The 24,499-nt window shown below is 41.0% G+C and overlaps 2 protein-coding genes and 1 non-coding gene across 3 annotated transcripts; 2 read left to right on the top strand and 1 right to left on the bottom strand.

Moving 5' to 3' along the window:
- The first annotated feature begins 7,282 nt into the window (after positions 1–7,282).
- Positions 7,283–7,354, top strand: TRNAM-CAU (transfer RNA methionine (anticodon CAU)). Its single transcript has one exon. It is a non-coding gene; the product is annotated as a tRNA-Met (tRNA).
- A 466-nt stretch (positions 7,355–7,820) lies between these two features.
- Positions 7,821–12,657, top strand: LOC135714668 (protein takeout-like). Its single transcript, XM_065238053.1, has 4 exons — positions 7,821–7,949; positions 8,012–8,249; positions 8,321–8,454; positions 12,294–12,657. The coding sequence occupies exons 1-4, from the start codon at positions 7,886–7,888 to the stop codon at positions 12,593–12,595; spliced, it is 738 nt and encodes a 245-aa protein (XP_065094125.1). The 5' UTR covers positions 7,821–7,885; the 3' UTR covers positions 12,596–12,657.
- Positions 12,658–14,450: 1,793 nt separating this feature from the next.
- Positions 14,451–16,004, bottom strand: LOC135714493 (uncharacterized). The gene has a single exon (XM_065237868.1). It carries the CDS (start codon positions 16,002–16,004, stop codon positions 14,451–14,453), a length of 1,554 nt encoding a protein of 517 aa, XP_065093940.1.
- Between the last annotated feature and the right edge of the window lie 8,495 nt (positions 16,005–24,499).

Genomic DNA, 24,499 nt, shown 5'->3' with positions numbered 1-24,499 from the left:
GGTATTATTAAGCCGGAGTTGGAAATTTTCTCCATTACCCTTGTTTAGTTGGAAATTGTCTAGACTTCCCTGGGCAAAGAGTATCACCACCGACGAACCGACGTGACAGTTCATACAAGCTACTTTCAAATTCGTGCCATATTTAAAATACGTTAAATACTACCGACATCTACTGATCTGATCACGTCATCACAGAACAGATAGGTAACATGGGAATCAAAAACGGAGCCATTTAAATTTCAATTGGTAGTGACACCTAGCGGTGGAGAGCACGCTTTTTACACTCAAAATGTATTTACACTTATATCACCTTTTACCATTTATACCAGCTTTACTGGTATGTACAATTCAAACATACCCAAGATTTATATATTGAAAGGTGTGTACACTTCTGTTGGCGCTTATGTATAGAGTGTCTGTAGGCAACATCTTATTCACAGACTTCATCAATGCTTCCTGCAAAAGCAAAGGGTGAGTAACATGCTAATTGTGGAGTGAGACGATCACATCAAACAAAAACTGTATTTTTTTTCTGCTAATTCTAGTACGATTATCATAATTCCATACTTTAGGATATTCAAAAACACATTTGGAATAAAACATATTCAAAGATTAACGATAGATTAATTTATCAAGATTATCATTAGCGGGTATTTAAGATTATCATTAGCGGGTATTTATTTGCATCATGTTCCAATGCATTGTTCTGCAAAAAATTAACACTCTGAGTCTGTGCTCTAAGATTTCATTAACTCCCCTGGCGATGAAAAGGAAAGAAGCGCCGAGGCCGACATACCCCCTAATTAAATCCAATGTTTCATTCATCCTGAATTCTCAAAACAATATTCAATCCACATGCAGATCGCTTTACCTGTAGGATTTGAACATATCTTGGGTTGTCAGAAGATATGTCGAAGGAATGCACTATGGGCAAAAATGGGTTCAAAATTACCCAAAATTCAATATCTCAACAGCACGCTGAATTCCGGCCATGAAAAATGACTTTTCCGAAGGAAAATCGTCCGGGGAATCGATTGCACGTGGTCCCATAGAGAGCCTTGTGGGTATGTGTTTTGGACCATTTTACCCCATTTTGCCCTACTTTTTTAGGAAATGTTTTTTCACAGCTGTATTTTTCGTAAAACATAAGCACTTTATGCATGGTTTTAGAATACTATGTCTTTAAACAACAGTTCATGAGATATTAGAGGAATACGGGGTACACTTTATAGGGGAGTAAGGGGTTAAAGTGAACCCTCGCTAAATTTATTTTAATTCATACAAATGTTGAACGATGCGATTGTTTGAATGACCCCAAAGGTTGCCTGCAATAATAAGATTGTTTTTTCGAAATTTTAAGGTTAATTGGGGTTAAATAAGTTTTAATTTACTGCTATCTGTTTGAAAAGAGTTTTCACTTTTTTTGTCACTATACAGAAAAACGATATAGTGGTTCTCAGAATTTTGTAAAAATTGGTAGTTTTGTTCCTTATCGCAATATATTAGACCCTTATTTTATATGTTGTCATTAAAGTGACTATTTATATATTAGGGCGGTCAAAAAAAAAATTTCGATATTTTCAAAAATTTCGATATTTTCAAAAATTTATAACTTTTGAACTGTTTGGCCGATGACGGAACTCAAAATACCAAATGAAAGTTAATTAAGAGTATTTTTCAGTAAAAAATATGATAATATTAAAAAAAAATGTGTTTTGTATTAAAAATATTGATTGTATTTATTTTTTATGGTTTCACTTTAACCCCTTACTCCCCTATAAAGTGTACCCCGTATTTCCCTAATATCTCATGAACTGTTGTTTAACGACATAGTATTCTAAAACCATGCATAAAGTGCTTATGTTTTACGAAAAATACAGCTGTGAAAAAACATTTCCTCCAAAAAGTAGGGCAAAATGGGGTAAAATGGTCCAAAACACATACCTACAAGGCTCTCCGGTCTATGGGACCACGTGCAATCGATTTCCCGGACGATTTTCCTTCGGAAAAGTCATTTTTCATGGCCGAAATTCAGCGTGCTCTTGAGATATTGAATTTTGGGTAATTTTGAACCCATTTTTGCCCATAGTGGAATGGCAGGGAAACTCTCTTTACTCCAATGACATTTCTCATGGCCGTGTGCGTTTGTGTTAAAAAGCAAAACATTTTCCTTCTTTCACTTTTCATGCGTAAAAACCGTCGTCCAGAAAAAGCGAAATGATAATGCATTTCGTCATATAAAAAAATCGTTCCATTGTTTACGATTTATGAGAGGGAAAGCGAATACGAGCTTATCTGTCATGTAGCATATACTTGGCGTCTCTTTTGTTCTTTCAGTCCTCCTGGTAGCAGTTAGTGGGACACCACACTCGACATAGGAATTGGCGTTGACGAGAGCTCTGTAACTCTTTACTCCTATCATGAAAAGCAAATTAGTGGCGCCTTGTTGCCAGTTTTCCCAGACTTTGCGATACGTTGCATGTGTGATAATAATTTTTGCATTCCTTTGTTTAATGCCTTTGATGTTTTGATCGAATAATTCAATGAAACAATTAAATAAATGTAACATTTGTATGCTCATCAGTACAGGGTGCGTGACGAATTTTTGCAGTAAATGGCATATTTGAGAAAAAATACACCAGTTAGTTATTCTAGCAATGAATTTTGTGCGATTTATTTTCTTTCGCAACATATGGAAGTTGTAAGTAAATTTATTCAAAAAAATTGCCTTCCCTTTCGACGACTGTAGTTAGACGCTTCCGGAAACTGCAGTATGCACGTTTTAAAATGTTTCGATCCATAGATGTCATCACTGCCTTGATTTTAGCTTTTAGCGACTTAAGTGTGGTGTGAGGGGTTCTATTGGTATCCCGTTGGACGACGCCCTATACAAAATAATCCAACAGATTGATATCGGGACTGCTTGGGGGCCAAATTTCTTCCTCCCAAATTTACGAAATATTTTCCGTAAGCCATTTCTGTACTTTATTAGCAGTATGAGCAGGTGCTTCGTCTTATCACTTTCCCAAGCCTTTTTTAATATTATACACTGTTCTTTCAGACACATTTATCGACCGAATTATTTCTTTCATGCATACTCCGGCGCGCAACAAACCGACAACGGCTGACAGATTGCTCTCTTGTTTCGACATCTTTACGTTTACTCAACATTGTTTGTTTAAATCTTACACCTAACAGTATAAGCTATCCAGTGCTGCCAAATATATCTAAATCATGATGCACAAGCATGAGAAATTACTATTTGAAATTTACTGCAAAAATTCGTCACGCACCCTTTACATAGTGGCTTTAGCAGTTTTTAATCCAAGGTTAGTTGTGTACTAGGATTTAATATTTTTCTTTCAATCTGGCATTGCTGGTACTGGTATAATTGACAACAAGAATCGTACAGTACTATCAACAATCAATACGAAACTAACGATTTTAAATTGGCTCACTACTTGACTAGCCTATTGGTCCCAAGCGAACGATTAACGTACCCCATTCTAGTCAAAATTCTACTACTACGCAATGTTTGTTTTGATACGTTATGAAAGTTTGACAGATAGAATGAGGGGTTAGTGGATTTCCTATGTTTTGAGGGGTGAATCGATTAGCTTGGGACTGAAGAGAGTACCAGACCTGAGCCAAAAAGTTGAGCACGTTATTTCAGGACCTTCTAGTCTTAGAGTTACATCTATGGTACTATCCTAATATTTTATCATGTGAATTACCGTTTTATTAAAGTACGTTAAATTTATTTTACTAAAGATTGCTAGTATTGAAAAGCCAAACGCAACAGATTATAATTATGTTATGCATGCACAACTTATTTGACACATGATCTTTATTAGCATATTTGTATAGCTTTAGCTTATTGGTGAATTTATGAATTTAATGAATAAACATCAGTAGAAATTCATCAAAAAAATATTTGAAATTATATATTGCACACAAGAGGGTGTCAATGCAGTCAGATTTTAGTTTTGTTTTAATAGTTAATTATTTTTTAAACACACAATTTTAAGTTCCGTTCCTTATCAAATTCACATTTTAGCGAGGAAATTAGTTTTAAGCATGTATTCATCAATAATATAATTACAACTGTTGAAGAGATGGACCATTGACTTTGGGCCAAAAAATTACATTTGACCATAAATCTCAAAATAAGTAAATGCAATGTAACTATTAGGAGTTCATTTGGAAATGATCTCGTAATGTCAATCGTATACATGAATAAGGATCACGTTTAATCCATGTCTATCCACATAAAAGTGTGTTAAAATATGTGATTACCAATGGACAATTTTAAACAACGCTTTTTTAAGGTAGTATGGCACTTAACTTTTGAACACTATTTAAACAAAACTTTACCCCAGGAGTGCAAGCAACATGATTTAGTCATCCATTTTCCCAAAGCATCTGTGGTTTAGGGTTACTAAGCCTCTCATCTCGGTTGTTCGGGGTTCAATCCCAATGTTCTCGGTTACTTTTGGTTTGATTAAAGTTAGTAATGCATCCGGTTTTGTCACATATCAAGTTTCTTTTATATCACTGGAACCAAATGAAGTTTTTGGATTGTTTTATAGTGGCACCGTGATTGCCTCTCACCTCAAAAAGCCTGGGTTCAATCCCAGTCGACGCCGCCGGATTTTCTGAGGCATAAAATCCCTGATCACGCCTTCCTTCGGAAAGGAAGTAAAGCTGTTGGTCCCCGGTCCATGAGTTGATGGGTCGGAATCAACGGAAAACAAATCAAAGGAAAAAAAAGTGTCTTATAATTAAGTGAAATTATCTCATAAATTCATAAAAATATAATCTGAAAAATGTTTTCCATGAAAATTTTCACGATGGAGAAAAATTGCAAAGAAAAACCAAAAGAACCATTTTCTAAGTAATCACATTTTTTCAATATTTTTTCGACGGATGCCAGGTTTTAACCCCAGTTGTCATCTAATTGGCGCTATCCTGAATTTCAGATTTTTTCATTCATTATATTATTGATTTCGTTACAATATTAGAGCACAAAACTGGAGCATTAGTTTTAAACTGGCACACTTACCCTACTTGAAGATTTCTTATCGTTCACTGGTGAAAACTTCAGAATGGATTCCCTTACCTTTTTTGTGTTAAGATCAAAAATCTAACTAATTGAAAATTTGAATATAAATCATTATTTTTACAATGCAAAGGCAAAATTGCAAAGCAAGTGAAGAATATAAAAATTAGTCAAATTGTGGGCAAAGTTTCTAAAAAATTCTGAGACTCCTCTTTGGCACAAACCTGCAGACAGATCTTTTGAACCATATCATTTTTTTCCGCGCACGGACTTTAAACTTTTACGTTGCGTTTTCGTTGTTGTGTAGTTGAATTGAACAAAAAAAAATACACCAATTGGGTTCTTTAAGGGTATTGAGGTAAATGCATATTCTTAATCTGCATTAAAAATGGAACCCAAACCCAAAATTTCATCAATTTTGGTACATTGGAACTATTTTAAATAAGTACGATTACATTAGCAAAAATCACCTTATTAGCGCTGTGCTCAGAGAACGAAGCTCTTTCGGATGATGTATAAAAAACAATACATTTTTCAAAATTAAAGAACCCAATTGCTTGACCATGAATGGTTAAATGGCGGAGGCATCGAACCTTATTATTATCAGACAGAGTCAGAACAGCAAGTAGCATAGTTGTACATACATACATAGTTGTTACATAAACAAATTTGCAATCACCATATTTAAAAACGAGACATTTCACCAACATCCCATCAAATATGTTTATAATTGGTTCAAACAAATTGTAATACTAATTAGTGATTTTATGCAAAGCAATGTAATACCCCATTCACGTATTCAAACAAAACCGCTGGAATTACATCAATAATGATTGGCCAAGCATTGAAAAATAGAAAATGTAATTATTGCATGTTCAAACAGTTAGGAGCGTACTGTAAGCAAAATGTTTTAACGGTTATTATACCAATTTATACAAGATTTAAAATCATCATGTGCACTGCGAAATGAAAATAGAAAGGAATAGCAAAAATTACAAGGAAAGCATGAACTCAGTTTCAGATGAAACCGTTTGCTCTGAGTTACCTATCTGTTCTGTGACGTCATGCAATTATCAAGTACACAAACCCACGTATAATTTATATTGTCTTGGTTTGCGTCTCACCTCGTTTGACAGATCTGATCACCCGTTTGAAAGTTCGAATCGCTCGTTTGACAATTCGAATTGCGGACAAACGAAATGCTCTCTGAGTTAACGCTCACGAATCATAAATCGCTGATTGTAGCGCTCTTAAATCGAAAATTACATATTTTATGAGTCAAACGCATACTTTTTAGCATCATCTTATAACCTACAAGTACTAATTATCATTACAACATCTTATAATTTCATAATTCCGAAAACATGTTTCTAAAGCAAGTGAGTGTAAGCAACCCTGAGTGCAGAAAGTAAATTTAATCATTATATTCTACTATCAAAGTTACCCGCATTATCAAAGATACCTTTTTTTTAAGAGGCATGTAGTTTCTTGGGGAAGTTTGTTAGAATGTTGAACGCTATCTTTTGCCATACCTTAAGGTAGAAGATAGCGCTCAACATTTTACAAAATTCCCCAGGAAACTACATGGCTCACCAAATCAAGTTTTCTCACACAAATCTCGAACGATCATGGTTCTGCATATTTAGACCGTTGTGTAGTAAATATCTAGTTGAAGTTGTTCACATTTTTTTCATCCATCCATACTTAAATTACCAATAAGCAATGTTTGTAAGCTACTTGTTTTATTAATTGCCTCCCAGTAGAAATAAATCACCATTGCTGCCAGTTTGCACTGTATGTCACATTATCCACTCGCGTTAATTGATACGAATTGATTAAATCTCAAACAACTTAGCACACAATGCACTACAAAATTAAACAATTTAATGCGCATGCATAATTCATCGGAACGCTACTCCCCCGAGTAGGGGAAATAGCTCTCTAATGTTGGCCTATGGATCTAAGATTGGGACCATCGCTAAAAATCTGCTATCTATCAATTTTATCTAGATGAACGCGTCATTGGGACGGTACTAATGGATATTTTTGGTCGCTATTGAAAATTTAGTCGATTTCTGAATGTATATATGGGCCCAAATTAGGGGCATTTAGGCCGACATTACATCCATTTCCCCTACATGTCCGTTCCGTACTCTCCCATCGTAAACATTTTCCATTATAGCACAACAGTTTGCAACTGAGGCCGACCGTTCATAAGTAAGCAGCAGAGTGGCGCAGTGGAAGCGTGCTGGGCTCATAACCCAGAGGTCCGTAGATCAAAACTACGCTATGCTAATTTCGGTTTAGTTTTTTTTTATTGCTTGCTAATTTAGAATTACTTTCAATTATCCCAGCAAAATCCGCTCGTCGTGACTTGAACTCATCCCCACGGGGCAACTGTGTAGATAATAGAAAAGTAAATCGTCTTCAATCTCGGTATGGTAATAGATTCGTGATTACTTTGGTTGGGGTTGATCGTGCTCTCCCATTTCAACACTTAATTTTTCATCAACCCTCCTCATACACACTGGGCGAGAATGTTCAATAAAGTTATTAACATTGCCGTCGGGGGGTTGGGAGATTTGAGCGAAATAATTTCGAAAGGCTTTTAATTGATGACAGTCTATTATGCACATGCAAGCTTCTTCTATTTTAATAGTATTCTATCAGCGATCCAAGATTCGTTGATAATCAGAGGAATAGGCTGACTACAGGAGCACTGTATAAAATCGATGCGTTGAAGCAATTCCGGTTGCAATGATTGTGCGGAAGCTGTTAGTGAATGAACGTTCTTCCAGCTCAGTCTGCAGTCAGTCGAGGTTCGAAATGAAACAGTTAGCAATACATTTTCTAGTGATTCTGAGCTTTCACTACGGAAAGTCTTACGTGGGTACGTGCGCGGAAGTGATAGTGATTAGATAAATTATTAAGTCACCTCTGAATCTCTTGTAGCGCCTGTGTTGAGTGTCTGTTCGAGGAATGATCCGAATTTGGAAAAGTGCATAATCGACGTAGTGGAGCGAATTCGGCCGAATGTGATCGAAGCGAATTACGGAGATGACCGAAAAGCACCCAGGTTCGATCCGATCTACTTCGAGCGAATGGATATCAACAATGGAGCCGGATTTCATCTGGTACTGTCCAATGTGACTATTAGGGGAACGGGTGGATTCGTCATCAAGAAAATCCGGTTAGTGTGATTGAGGTGTTAGGAAAAAGTGGACCTGTGATGTTAATCTTATCTGATTTCCGGTGTTCTAGATATGATCAATCAGCGAAGAGACTTGATATTGCTTCAGTTATTCCTGCAATGAACATCGTCGGACAGTATAATCTCAACATGAACATTTTGCTTTTGCAAGCCTCTGGGAAAGGAGATTTCCGTTTACAATTGAGTAAGTAGCTAGCTTTCACTGGCAAAAGGATGTGATCACAGATTACAATAAGGAACACCGGGGCAAGTGGGACCGCGTGGTAAGTGAAAACTAGTCCCGTGCGCCGCCGCCGGCATTTTTTTCACACGCCGCTGACGATTTTTAGTCGGCGCGTCGCCATGATGATTTTTGATACGCTGTCAATGTAATATTTTTATACTTTTAAATTTTGAAAGACGCATTTCTCGCCAACCATTGCACATAATAAAACACAAACAAGGTCAAAGCTTTAAAAAATACCGTAGACTCCCGGTAATCTGATCATTTTTAATCTGAGCACTTATCTGCACACCATGCAAATTATTGCTCAAACGACATTTGGCAGATGAAATGGAGAAAAGCGAAATGGAACGCAGAATCAAAACAAACCAGCAAATAAGGATACCAGAAACTCCTTTTTCTGATGGTCATAGGGTTACTAGAACTGTTTCCGCATGTCCGGAGTTTCAAGCACTTCCACTCTATGCTCATGGAAGTCGAGAAAATCTTAAACCAGTAAAATTTTCTTGACCGGGGCGTAAATCGAAACCACCGTCATCGGTTTGGTGAAACCGCCATAATTGCATAAAATTTTCAATAAATGTGATTTTTTTTAAACACACGTACCCAATCAGAACCTTTAAATTTAGTTTTCTGAATACCCGTACCCGATCCAAACTCGTCGGGTACAGGCATGGTTTTAGTTTTGGATAAACAAACCCGTTCCTGATCATCTACAGTTCAATGAACATATGTAATTATTGTTTAAGGTTTCTGTTTTTGTCAAGGCACATGATATGTGTTATTTGTTGAAGAAATTCGCCTAAGAACTTGTTTTGATGCTCAAAATCATTACATTCTTAATTGGATAAGATGCTAGAAATACCCGTACCCGACCTGGCCCGAAAATTTAGTTATTTGCATACCCGTACCCAACCGAAACCGTAGAGTACGGGTACGGGTCGTGTTTCGGATAAAAATACCCGTACCTAACCTTCTCTACTCAATAGGCTATTTAATCTGGAATGATTTTAATTACTGAAAAAAAAAACTACCTTAGGAAATAGTTCCGTTGTTTTGATGGTGTTTTCGGTAACAAATTAAAAATTGAGTTATCTGTAACAAGTCACATATACAGTAATACAATTTTTGGGTTAAATTCAACATTGAAATGTGACATTTTGACAGCCACCATAGTGATAAGCCGATACACGCCGCCGCCGAGACAAAAATGGTTTTCACGCCACCGCCATAAAAGGACCGACGCACAGGTCTAGTGGAAAAGGCCATTTTCAAATCTAAATGCTGATATGTGGGCACGATAAAACGGGAAACTCCATAGAGCCAATGACTTCGTTCTACTGATGACGTCATTGGTTCTATGGAGTTGCCCACTATTTCTGCATTAACTCGGCTATGATTTCGGCTTCGTGCTGTAACCGGGTGAAGGTTAGACTAATAGATTATTTCACGGAATCTATGACAAAAGATCCTTCCACAGATATCATCTAATCTAATCTAATCTAATATTACAAACGCAGCCAGTACGAGAAAGCATCCTGGAAAATGATTCGGATGGATAACGCCTAATCATTTTTTGGTCAACATTGATGTTTGCAGCATATCTGAGATATGACACAAACATCAAAACGGCCAGGCCTACTGCGTTGCGAAGATAATTCTATGAAATCATTGTAGTTTAAGTAAATATATTTAAACAGCGATGCATTTCGTGAATCTACAGGGGTGGAATGTCCACCTTCATACCGTTCCAAACGCTCCGTGTTATGTAAGAGTAAATTTTACAATCATATGTGATGTAATGAATGGTTTATATATTATAATATAATTGAAGGATGTAACCAAATTCCTCCAATGTTCCCAAATTCCTAATTTATAGGGGAAATTGATGTAATGTCAGCAGTGGCGCCTCGTGAGAAGATTCACTAGTTGTGCACCTATTTTATTTATATTTTGTCTGTAACAGTAGAAGCCAATTTTGATGCAGAATTTTTTGCCTCTTAAATTTTATGAAATATAAATTTCACTTTTTGAAAATTCGAGACTGTGCAGTGCACGAGGTGCACATATGGACGAGACGCCACTGAATGTCAGCCCAAATGCCGCTAATTTGGGCCCATACATAAATTCAACAATCGACTAAATTTTGAATAGCGACCAAAAATATCCATTAGTACCGTCCCAACGACGCGTTCATCTAGATAAATTTGATAAATAGCAGATTTTTAGCGATGGGCCCAATCTTAGATCCATAGGCCAACATTAGAGCCATTTCCCCTAGATAAAAATGGAATGATTTCACCAAAATTAGTCTGCTTGACTGTGATCGATCATCAACTTTTCCGGACTTCTGAAAACTGCTACTAAATGTCACAAATGGAGCATTGATAGACGAGTGGGTAAAGCATTGGTCATAAATGTTTAAACAATTCAACTTTTGGTTATTAACTACGATCTATGCTCTCGGAACTCGGGAGAGCTTGGGATTAAATGCATGATATTCCACTCATCAAGCAAAAAACGATCCCAGGGTCATCGAGCTTGTAAAAACCACAACACTCCACGACAAAATATGATTAAGTTTTCACTTGGTATGTAATGAACAACAGAGATTCGTGATTGTTCATTTAGCTTCAGCGTTTGATAGCCAATATCAAATATACGAATGGTACTGCCTATGGCGCCTACGACGACGACAACAGCGAACTTGGAACCTACCATTTGTCAAAAATACAACACCCGGCACCTCCACTGGATGTTCATGTCCGCTATCTGGAACTGTTTACAAAATAATAATAGCAATTACCTGTGCCGTAATATTTCCTTTAACGAAAACAAATTTTCTTTCATGGTAATGGTCATCTGGGAGGAGGTTCGTGTCTAGTGCTTTCCCCAGGAACCGTTCGCGGCCACCAGCTACCGCCCGTTCAGTCTTAGGCGTATGCAGCGAGGCATCCTTCAGATTGCTCGCAATGTTCGACACCGGCGAGAAGCCAGCAGCCGAATCACCACCAAAACTCGCGATCGACTCATTATCAGCACTTTCCCGAGCTAATTCACCAACCGGACCGGGTTCAAACTCGCCGACGACCCGACGAGACTCTCGATAGTGTGGCATCCGAACTCGGAGAATCCATCATAGCACAATCTTAAGAACACTTAAAACTCAATTACAGCACAAACAAATGATGTTTAATGCAAACAATTCCATAACCACGGAAGAAAAACACGCAGCAAAAATAAGCACGTCAGATTTCAAGCGCGGCTTACTGTGATCTTTCGTTAAATCTCGATAACTTTTTCAAAGGGACGTATCAGATTTTGTAAACAATGCATTTGATCGTCGATTTGGCGTAACTGGTAGCTCGCCCACGCATGTTAACACTACCATCAGATAGGGGAAATTTTCCCCTACCTGTTAGTGGTGTTAGTAAGCGTGTGTGAGCTACCAGTTACGCCAAATCGACGATCAAATGCATTGTTTACAAAAACTGATACGTCCCTTTGAAAAAGTTATCGAGAAATATTCTTTGTTTCTATCACTCATCACTATTCATCATGACAAAAACTTGGACTTTAAACAACATCGAAAGGCTAGTCAAAAATTGACCATTTTGCGGTGTTAGTCTAACTTTGTGAAAAATCGTTTTACCCGTAAATTTTCTAAATTTAAAAAAACTGTAATTTTTTACAAAAACAGTTTCTTTTTGTATCTTTTTCCATTATTAAGAAAAACGCATTTTTTTTTCGGGCGGTAAGCTACCCTTAATATCATAATTAACTTCAACTTCACATTCCAGATGACACCATTGGCAACCTGAAGATGCAATACCGCTTGGTTCCTAGAGACGGCAAGAGCTTCGTCCAGTTCGATCCGATTGATTTGAAGCTGAAATTCCAGAAAGCAAAGTTCCACTTCACCGGCCTATTTAACGGGGATCCGTCACTCGAGGAGTTTGGCAACCGGGCCATCAACGATAATCCCAACTTGATTCTGGACGAGGTGAAATCTAGCTTCGAAAAGAACCTGGGTCAGGTGTTTACCGATATCTCCAATAGTGTCGTGGAGGGCGCGGAGGAATCGGAGTTGCTGCCCCCGTAAAGAAGTGTTCCTAGTGATAGTTTATGAAAAGCATTAATGTTTCCATGATAATGATATTAAATGTTGTTTCTTTATTATAAATCCGATACTGAAAAGGGGCTGTTCCTTGGGCTGTTCACAAACTTCTTAAAACAGTGTTTGAGAGAATTCTGCGTTTATAGTCAAACAAGTTGTTTTCATTGTTGTAGGCAACGTGATATTTATTGGGTGCCTTGCTTTTTCCAGCTTACATAGATTGACGACCGCTTTTTGCAATGTAAATTAATGTGTCGAAAAGAGCTGGGTTTCAAATCATCGAAAGTTCACTAAAGTAAATTGAACCTTACAAACAGAAATTTGTTCAGATGACTGAAAGAGATGATGACCAGTCCTCTCGTCATTTGATCTCAAGCAGCATATGCTTTCTCTCCGTGGGTTCCTTGTTAAGTAACATTAATTTTTAAAGTAATTGCCGATTCTTATTTTTTTCGTGTCTCTTCACGGAATTATTATTTTTTTTTCAGGGTTGAGCGGTATACATTAAAATTAAGCATTAAACAAATTGCGATTGATCCGAAATGATCGGTTTGATGAGTCATTACAAAGATAGCATAATTTGTCTACCTTGTACTAACTTGAAAACTAGTGTTATTCTTCACGAATTTCTATAGAATGTTATCATGAATTATTTATTTATCACCGTCTTCAACTAGTCGTACAGACTGAACTATTTTACTTATAAACTAGAAATTACTACTAATCCTTTCTAAAAACGTTTTTAGTCAAGTTAAAATCGAATTCGTCACAGACAACATTGAACAAGCGAAGACACGAATCGAAAGGGTTGTTGTAGCCGTAGTTTGTTCTGTGGTATGGGACTGCCATTAAAGCTGAGCTCCGAAACCGTCGAGGAGGAATGTTGAGCGGGATCTGTGCGGGAAGTTCAGGGCAATCTATAGATTCTCCAATGACATCGAAAATAAATAGCCGCTGCATCGTTACTCGTCTGACAGATAGTGGTTCCAATCCTATGAGCTTGCATCGGTCAGAATAAGGAGGAAGATTGGTCGGATCGTTCCAAGGAAGTTGTCTCAGTGCAAACCGTAAGAACCTTTTCTGCACCCGTTCAATCGTGAGAACATGAGCTACATAATAAGGGGACCAAATCGGAGCAGCGTACTCCAGAATGCTACGAACCAACGAGCAATAGAGAGTTTTTAAAGCGTGGATGCCGGTGAACTCGGAAGCGTGGCGACGGATGAATCCCAGCACAGAAAAAAGCTTTGGCAGTGGTACTGCTCACGTGTTCGTTGAATCTGAGCCTCGAATCGATGGTAACGCCAAGGTCACAGATGGACGACACACGTTCCAATGATGCAGTTTCCATTCTGTATTGATGAAGAATGGGTGTTGCCACTGGTGTGAATTCCACTTGGTTTTTTCGGACCTCTTTATAGCAAACTCTGGTTTTTCCGTAGAGTAAGCTTTAAGCTACAAAATGTGATTTTTATTAGCTAGATTATAATAATAAATTGCATGAAACTTACAGATTTTAGTCCATTAATATTTAAGAATTCACGTCGTAGCTGATTGTTTGTGTTTGCTGTTGGTGTCTAAATTTTATCGTATTGTACATTAGATTATAAGTTTAATTAATCAAATATAATATAAGTTTACCTCCAATTCAATTAATATAAGTAATTTTAACTTCGTAAACTAGAATTTTAATAATACAATTTAGGATAAAGTTTTGTGAACGCACATTTTAATTCGTCTACTTTGTGTCTTTGTTCACTTGTAAACAGTCATTGTCCGCTTGTGCTCTTTGTCCGGATTGAAGGTTTACATCAACGTCAAAGCTATCCGTTATCCGTATTCAATGCCTAACGTTACGGATCGACGGTGCAAGGTGTGTGCCTGCAAGGTGAGGACTGTCGCGAACATCCCCCGACCCGTATTGCTGCAGACTTCCATCAGCTATACCTCCATCCATCACGTCCAACACTGCCAGCTTTGTTACTGGTCGCCGGAACACGCCACTGCCTGTCTTCACATCAACGCTTCGAATCCTTCCATCTTTCCCTGGATGTGTCTTGAGGACCCTGCCACGAATCCAGCTGTTCCGTATAGCTTCATCCATGACGATCACCAAATCTCCCGCTTGCACTGGTTTGACTTCGATGAACCACTTTGTGCGGCGACTGAGGGTAGGGAGGTATTCCCTAATCCACCTTGTCCAAAACCTGTCCAAACAAGCCTGAACGTGTCCCCAGTTGGTTCGGAGTGTAGTTGCAACGTCCACAGGCTGCTTTGCTGGTTGTACGACACCACTGGAACTCAACATCAGAAAATGGTTGGGAGTCAGAGCTTCCTCATGTTCTGCGCTCACGGGAACGTACGTCAATGGCCTGGAGTTGACCATCGCTTCTACTTCGACCAATATAGTGCAAAAGGATTCCTCGTCCGGGTTCCTGGAGGTAGAGAGAGTGCCTAGACCGACCTTGACGGACCGAACTAAGCGTTCCCACGATCCACCCATGTGTGGGGCTGACGGTGGATTGAACCGCCACGACGTATTCCGATTGGTGAAGGTATTGGCCAATGAAATGTTGATTTGTGCTATCTCCCGCTTCAAATCGTTGCTTGCACCTTGAAAGTTCGTGCCCTGATCACTATAGATCTCTTGCGGAGCACCTCTGCGAGCAATAAACCGCCTCACCGCCATTTTGCAGGATTCTGTAGACAATGAGTTCGCTACTTCAAGGTGGATGGCTCGTACCGTCTGGCAAACAAACAGAGCCACCCATCTCTTGGCACTTGCTCTGCCAATCCGGATAAGGAACGGTCCACAATAATCCACACCCACGAAGGTGAACGGTCGAATGTACGCTGCTAGCCTGCATTCTGGAAGCGATGCCATACGAGGAGGTTGAGGAGTTGCCTTTCGAACGACGCACCATTTGCACGTCTTTGCTACTTTCCGGACCGCATTCCGCAAACTGGAGACATGAAACCTCTGTCTCACCTCGTTCACCACAGTCTCAGAGTTGCCGTGACCGTATTGTCGATGATACCAGTTCAAGATAAGGCCGGTGACGTAGTGGTTTTTCGGCAGAATAACCGGAAATCTAGCGGCGTACGGTGCATAATGAGCGGCACCAATACGCCCATCCATCCGCAGCATTCCTGCCTCGTCCAACATCGGAGACAACTTGCAAAGTGGACTGGTTCTCTCGAGTCTGGGGGCTTGTTCCGGAAATCGTTGATGCTGTTCTTCGACTGCGATCATTTCGTCGGGGTACGTTTCCATTTGTATCCAGCGAAAGAGTGTTTCCTCCGCGGACTGCAGCTCTTCCTGAGACAAATATTCACCGGCTTCTGTTGGATCTCCACGCACCTTTCCGGAACAGTTAGCACAGAAGCGGAGCATGTACGCGGTTGCTCGCAGGAGTCTTTCCCACTTGGAGAAACGTCTCTAGTCGATCAATGGTTCGGTGATTTCACGATGATGTGCGTGGACGGTTCGTAATTCCTCTGGTATGTTCGGTTCTGGCAGCTCGTTGCCTGGCCATTCCGATTCAGCCTTGTAGAGGAACTCCGGACCCGTAAACCACCGAGAACCGTTTTTGAAGCATGGACCTTCTCCCCATTTTGTCGCCTCGTCAGCCACGTTCAGCTTTCCAGGAACTTTCCGCCATTCGCCCACACAGGTTTCGCTCAGGATTTCACCGACTCTCACTGCAACGAACTGTCGATATCTACGTTGGTCCGACTGGATCCAAGATAATACCGTGCTTGAATCGCTCCAGATCATTCGACGTCGTATAGGTAAGGTGTGGCTCTCTTGAACAGACTTCATTAGGCGACTTCCAAGAACTGCCGCTTGCAGTTCCAGCCGTGGAATGGACAGTGGTTTCAACGGGGCTACCTTGGACTTTGCTGCCACCAATGCGCAGCGTACTTGTCCTTCATCGATGATGCGAAAGTATGCCACGCAAGAAAATGCCACCAGACTTGCATCCACGAAGACATGTAATTCTATGTTGTCTAAGCCGGCACTGCTGTATCCTGGGAAGTAGCATCGCGGCACTGTTTCTCGATCCAGTCCTTTAAGTGCTTGCACCCACTGACGCCATCGACTGCAGATTTCCTCTGGAATTCGCTGATCCCATCCTATCTTGCTTCTCCATATGTCTTGCACCAAACACTTCCCGTGAACAACGTATGCTGCTACTAGTCCCAGTGGATCAAAGACGCTCATGACGACTCGAAGAACTTCTCGCTTGGTCGGAATCATATCGCCACTCAACAACTGCGCGACGTCTTCCCGCAAGCAAAGTCTGAATGTGAATTCGTCGTTGATGGGCTGCCATCGCATGCCGAGGACTCTTTCGATCCCTGTAGACTTGTCCGTCGCGAAGCTTTTGCATTCGCTTGCAGAGCTTTCCCCGACCCGTCGAACAACTTCTTCCGAATTCGACAACCAGTTACGGAGCTCGAACCCAGCCTTTGCATGAACTTGCTTAACCTCTGACGCTATTCGGATTGCCTCTTCTTCGGTGTCCCTACTGTCGAGGTAGTCATCGACGTAGTGGTTGTTGACTATTGCTTCGACGGCTTCTGGAAATTCTATTCTGTTCTCCTCAGCATTCCGGTTCTTTACGTACTGCGCCAAGCATGGTGAGCACGTTGAACCGAAAGTGGCAACATCGATCACGTAGACTTCGACTGGTAGTGATGAATCATCATGCCATACGAAGCATTGCGATTGACGATCCCAGGCGCGAATGAGAAGTTGGAAAAACATTTCCCTAACATCCCCTACCACAGCTACCTGCCGCTGTCGGAAACGGTGTAGAACTGACTTGAGGGATGTTAGAAGATCGGGTCCTTTCAGAAGCATGGAGTTTAATGACACGCCTTCCACCTTCGCTGCCGCATCCCACACCATACGGATCTTTCCTGGTTTGTTTGGGTTGATAACCAATCCCAACGGAAGGAACCAGGTTCTCCGCGGATCAAAGTTCGCCAGTTCCTCCGGTGTCGCCTTATGGATGTATCCTTTGGCCTCCAGGTCAGCGATGTGTAACTTCACTTTGTTGTAAAGTTCCGCATCTGCAGTCAGTTTACGCTCGAGACACTTAAGCCGCCGCTCTGCCATCGGGCGGCTTTCGGGAAACTCTATACAGTCATAACGCCATAACAAACCCGTTTCAAATCTCCCAGATGGTGTACGAATCGTGGTTTTCTCCATGATTTCCCGTGCCCGACGATCATCATCTGCTTCGACTATCGGTGCGACCTTCACACCAGTACTTTCAACTGTGAAGAACTCCTCGACGAGATCATGTAGTTCACGATCGGCTGATCCCGAGCAAACGTGCAGAAGGCGATGTTCTGGTGGATCATCAAGGCCTTCCACGTTCCCATAGACTGTCCATCCTAGCTTCGTTTTCGTCGCAACTGGCTCCAGAGGTTTGCCGATCCGCTTCTTCAGTGTCACCATCAAGTCGGTATTGTCTAAGCCAATCAGGATACGTGGAACTGCTCCGCTGTAGCTGTTCACTGGTAGCCCCCGAAGATATGGAAATTGTTGTTCCATTTGTTCGAAGCGAAGAGATTGTGGAGGTAGCCCGAGACTTTCAACCGTTCTTACTCGCTCTAACATATATCGCTTGTCACCGCTAATACTGGAGATTCCCAACTGTACTACCTTGGATTCCGATTCCGTGCGTGTAACATTGTTTGTCCACTGAAGGCAAAGGGGTTCAATCACACCGTCGATTCCGAGCTGATCCGCAACTCCTTGCTCCATCAACGTAAACGACGACCCGTCATCCAAGAAAGCCAATATGTCGATTGATGAGTCCTTACCGTACAACCGCACTGGCACAATCCGGAAGAGAGTAGACCGCGAGCCTTGACGGTGCACATTCACCTTCGCAGTTGATTGAGAAGAGATTTCTTTGGTTGCTGGAGTCTCCGCCTTTTCTGAATGCAACAGACTATGGTGCTTTAATTCGCAGCCATTCTGTCCACATAATGGTGCCTTGCAGGGCCATTTTCCATGGGATGCCAAACAGCGTCGACACAGATGTAGCTGCTGGACTAATTTCCAACGCTCATCGATGTTGCTCTTCTGAAACTTGTAGCACTCTTTCAGCTTATGACCATTCTTCTGACACACTGGACATGGTTTCGGCTGAACTGGACCTTTTTCCACAGTGTTGACGTTGCGCTTCCATTCACCTTGCACCTTTACTCTATCACCATCATCCGTATGAGTGTTCAGGAAACCCTTTTCTTTCCCTTTCGGTTTCTCCGACTTCGAAGCTGCTGATGAGCGTATCGTTTCGAAGTCACTTTGAAACGTGACGTTGCTGGCAGCAGAGACAATTGTCGACATGAACTCCCCGAAAGCACGCAGATCTACAACAGGAATTCGATGTTGGTGAAGAGCCCAATCAAGTTTGACTCCCGCCGGAAGCTTGGTCACCAGCTCTTGCAACAGAGTCGGGTTTGACAGATGGTTCTCCATACCCAACGAGCACAGATGACCACAAAGATTCTGCACTACGAGACCGAAGCTGATAATACTCTCCAATTTGTCAGCCCTTGGTGCGGGAGTGGATCGAACTTTAGTGAGAAGACTGTTCACGACCAACTCCGGCCGACCGTACAATGTTCGCAAAGTTTCCATTACTTGCGGGACGGAAGATGGATGCAGAAGTTGATAGCTCACCGCACTAAGAGCATTGCCCTTCAAGCAACGCTGTAACCGCATCAGATTCTCTGCATCAGTGTAGCCACACATTTGGGTTGAGTTTGTGTAGCTACTGAAGAACAAAGGCCAATCCAATGGATTACCATCGAAGTGAGGAAGTTCCTTTGGCACGACATGCCGGGCAGCAAGTTGCTGGGCATTCGGACCACATATCGGAACGTTTGGTGGAACTACTGGCATCCTTGGAGGAACTACTGGCATCCTTGGCGGAACTACTGGCATCCTTGGCGGAACCCATGGAGATGGAATTGGATTAGGGTAACTAGGAATAGTCGTCACTATGGGGTGTGGTAGAGGCACACTGGAAGGTGCTGATGAGAGAACGGTACCCAAAGCACTACTTATTCTAACGTGGGAGTTGTGGGGGATTGTTTCAGGGGTCGAATTCAACAATGGTTCCCTGAATCGTGGAGTGGGCACTTGATTTGCCGAAAAAGAATCTAGCAGCTGGCTTGACCTACCTTCCCACGGTACCCTACCGTGTGAACTTGAATCAGTTACAGCTGGAATTTGAGTCATCAGAATATCTCGATCCTGCTGGGACCGAAGTTGATTCGCTGACTGCCGTTGAAGATCGTCCATCTGTTGCTGCAAATCGAGTATCTGTTGCTCCAGTTTCCTCTGGGCCATCACTGCGTTCGACGAGATTTCGGAGAAAGTCTTCGCAAGTTCCTCTTGTTTTGAAGTTGGTGGAGAGATCAAATCGCAGAATGCAGGTATTGGATTACGAACGGGAGCCGGAAATGTATCGACGTTTGATACTGGAACTGATGCGCCGACCGCCTCGAAAAATTGGCCACTGACAGGGGCTGGTACTCCACCTACTGCGATGTCGTACAGCGAGTTTTCATCCGTATACCTGACCTGTGCTTGTCTCGATGAAATGCTTGTTATGACTGGTGTGGTTGGGTTCCTACTGGTAATTATGCTCCTTGCAGTGGTCCGTTTCGGGATCGTTCCAGTATACGATGTGGTAACTACTGGGACTTCAACGTTCCCAGCACAAGCTGTCATGATCGTTTCTCTCTGGTCTTCCAACCACCGATGAACCGTGCTTTTAGAGCTACGATTACTACGTAGGCTCCTCACACTCACATTGTCGTCACCTTCATTCACGGACTGCAGAAGGTTGTACTTCCTGCCGATGAATTGCCTCTCCAATTCCCACCGTTGCTGATTCGCTTTCCGCTTGCTTTCAAGCTCTTGCTGCATCGATTTTTCTCGTAAAGCCTTCTCCTGCTCCTCAATTTCCCGCATGAGCCTCTCCTGGACCCGCTTCTCTTCCTCTATACGTTGCATTTGAAGTTCGACCCTTGCTTGAATGGCACTAGTGGTCGATGATTTCCCGACTTGCGAGGAGACAGGCGAATGACGATGTAGACACTGGGTACAACAGAAGCTTCGATCCATCACGGACTCATCAACCCCGACGCAGATAGAGTGATACCAGATTTCACACGAGTCACACTTGACCATCAAACGGTCCGTCACACCTGATCGGTCGCAAGCGGGACATTCGGTTTGCAATGCCGAGTCTTCCGATGCAATGATTCGCACTGAACAACAGGCGCGGTTAGTTTCATCCGGCATAGTTCACAACAATAATGTGACGAAGTTGAACAAAGTTCGAGTGAATAATCACAGCTGTGATTGATAGCGTCCGAATAACCTCAAATGCGTTAAAATCTCTTAAAGATTTGTTGCCACTGGTGTGAATTCCACTTGGTTTTTTCGGACCTCTTTATAGCAAACTCTGGTTTTTCCGTAGAGTAAGCTTTAAGCTACAAAATGTGATTTTTATTAGCTAGATTATAATAATAAATTGCATGAAACTTACAGATTTTAGTCCATTAATATTTAAGAATTCACGTCGTAGCTGATTGTTTGTGTTTGCTGTTGGTGTCTAAATTTTATCGTATTGTACATTAGATTATAAGTTTAATTAATCAAATATAATATAAGTTTACCTCCAATTCAATTAATATAAGTAATTTTAACTTCGTAAACTAGAATTTTAATAATACAATTTAGGATAAAGTTTTGTGAACGCACATTTTAATTCGTCTACTTTGTGTCTTTGTTCACTTGTAAACAGTCATTGTCCGCTTGTGCTCTTTGTCCGGATTGAAGGTTTACATCAACGTCAAAGCTATCCGTTATCCGTATTCAATGCCTAACGTTACGGATCGACGGTGCAAGGTGTGTGCCTGCAAGGTGAGGACTGTCGCGAACAATGGGGTTATTTCAGCGACCGAAGGTAATAACTTTGCACTTCATGTTATTAAACCGCATGCCGTTATCGCCACACCATACCAGTATAGTATCAATATCTTCTTGTAGGGCAATTCAATCCGGAAGAGAAGCTATGACACGATACATTTTTAGGTCATCAGCGAATGAAAGCTTAAACGAGGAAAGCAGCAGACGCAGGTCATTTATAAAAATGTTGAATATTAATGGTCCCAGAACACTTTCTTGGGGTACACCAGAAGTGATTTTGAAAGTGCGGGATCGAGTCGAGTTGACCGCAACATATGCAGTAAGATCGCACAAGTAATAATGTATCCACTCTGTAATCCAATCTGGAAAACCTATGTGTTTCAGTTTTTCCACGGCTAGAATGTGCGGTACAGTGTCGAAGGCTTTCGCAAAGTCAACATACACCGCGTCAACTTGCCGCCTCTCTTCTACTTCGCGAGACAGTGCTGTGACGTAACACATGAGGTTCATTGTTGTAGAACGATGCTTCATAAAGCCATGCTGACCATCAAAGATGATGGGAGACGCTACGTTGTATAGAACGTTGTGCACCAGTCTTTCAAACAGTTTGCTGAGATAGCAAAGTATAGATACGCCGCGATAATTTGTCACCTGATTACAGTTGCCTGATTTGTGAATAGGAACGATGCAAGCAGCTTTCCAAGCTGTCGGAAAGGTTCTTTCGTGAAGTGATCGGTTGAATAAGCGAGCAATTGGGTTCGCTAGTTCTCTTGAACAGTTTTTCAGCAACAGGGGTGATACCCCGTCCGTCCCAGGTCCTTTTTTGATGTCAAGCTCATCGATGACTTCTACTACTTCATTTGCGGATCTTCAAAATCATTAGCCTTTACATTGTTCTTTTGAAAATAAATATAGAATTCAGCGTCTTTCTGCTAAAGGTTAAGATTTACCAACTTGCTGAGAGAAGGAGTTTAGCGAGAAAAACTAAAAAGGGGAGGAGCTTTAGCTGGGTGGACACTTATATTCTGCGGCCTTCCAATCTGTCGCAGACACCAGTTCTACCCCTGTCCAGCAGCAGACGGGCCGAGACTATTGCGAGTGCGCAATCATTGAACCGAAGAATGTGGGATTCTTCGGTCCGATTTGCTGATCCAGCTGCCTATACGTCGTCATCATCTTCCAAAGGCTTTAAGCCTGTACTACCATCGGCCAACAAGATTTTCCAAAAGAGTTAAATTTCTTAACCAACTAAAATTCATATCTAAAGGTTCTTTTCAGGGCAATCATAGTCATACTAAAAAGTATAAACACAGAGAAACCTGCTCAAATTCCTATTCCTACACAAAACACAAGCTCCTGGTGCAGTTAAAAAACATTTTTTTTTATAAAAGACCACGTAGTCCTACGTCACCATTGTGTACAACCGCATAGCCCAAGTAACAATTTAACAACCTTTTGGCTTTCACTCTGATTTATTGTGGTTTTATAACGGCAACAGGCAATCTTTTTAGTTTAAATACAGCATTTAACAGTGCAAATCATTCTTGATTGGTAGTTCAGCGTTATGCTGTTTTAATAACCTTTTAAAGTTTGACGAGAAAATCAGAAAGTGTCTGATTTAAAAATGAATTTAATGCAGCACTCTATCCCTTTATAAAACTGTTCAGTAAATCAATTAATTATATGATTTGAGACGTAGCTACACTGAAGATCCGAGAGATGTCGCCCCTTCAGTGGTAGGAAAATCATTTTTGCAGTATGGAGAATATCAGAAAATCCACGATTTGTGACTAAACATGCTTTCACAGAAGGAAACAAATAAACGGGTGTTTACCTTATCACCATAGTAATGTACTCATGCAATTTTTGTGCATCTAAAACTGCCCATAGAGACGATAATGAATAAAAACTGAAAATGTTCATGCATTTCTAAATGGTTTCCTACCATTCCCATACATTCGAAGTGACTGGCCCTCTGGATGTGGATGATGTCAAAAACAACAAAACATGATTAATTGGTATTTGTTTTATTGATGTCACGACAAAGTTCTCCATCAAGATGTTTTAGATGTTTTAGCAATTATGAAACCGTTCGGTTTTAAACGGGATCTAAAAGCATATATTGATGCGTTTTGGTGTCAATGAAGTGTATCACAATACCTCCCACTGATTACAAATAAAACTAAAAAGATGGATCCACCTAGAGACAGAGAGAAACATAATCGAGCGGGGCATTCAAATGCAGAGTCACTAGGAAATGCGAAAGGATAATCGAGTAATAATTCTAGCAATGCTGTCGACGGAAGAGAAAAGGAATCCAATTCCAGAACTTTCTGGGAGGGCAGCTCCGAAACATCGGTCAACAACAACTGAACAGCCGACTGAGAGGAGCGAAGGGAATGCGGTTTTCGAAGCACTGGAAGCCGTCAAATTAGACGCTTAGAATTGATGGGAATGCACAGCATATTGTCAATGGCAGCCTTCTCCAGAAATAACGTTGCGATGATGATCCGAATAGCATTAGTGTCAAACTGGAACTGCGGAAAACTGCTGACAGGAAACTCATCCGGAAGAAGGAAAACTTTTCGGGAACGATTGAGCTGTTCCAATAGATGAATTGCCATTATCATGGATGTCACGCAACTTGTTGATCCAACACTGGAGTAGAATATCGTTGCAATGATCGCACAACAAAACTGTCGACAGATAAACAAATGTGACCTTTAACTTGTTCCAGACAACTTTGTCACTATTAATTCCGTAATAAAACTAAACGGAATAGGATCAAGCAACATGGCTTCAGATAAAAACAATTCAGTCTGCAAATTATCTTCATAAAAGCCGTATAAAATGTTTTGCATTTGTTAGAGATTTCATGAAATCAAAACAGCTTTTTGACAAATGGCTTTTGGAAAATTAAT

This window comes from Ochlerotatus camptorhynchus, unplaced genomic scaffold (genome assembly GCF_037179485.1).
Source record: "Ochlerotatus camptorhynchus isolate MF236.1 unplaced genomic scaffold, CSIRO-AGI_Acam_v1.1 ptg000045l, whole genome shotgun sequence".
Classification (NCBI taxonomy): domain Eukaryota; kingdom Metazoa; phylum Arthropoda; class Insecta; order Diptera; family Culicidae; genus Ochlerotatus; species Ochlerotatus camptorhynchus.
Note: the sequence above shows the minus strand (reverse complement) of the source record. Positions and strands in the feature narration are given on the sequence as shown.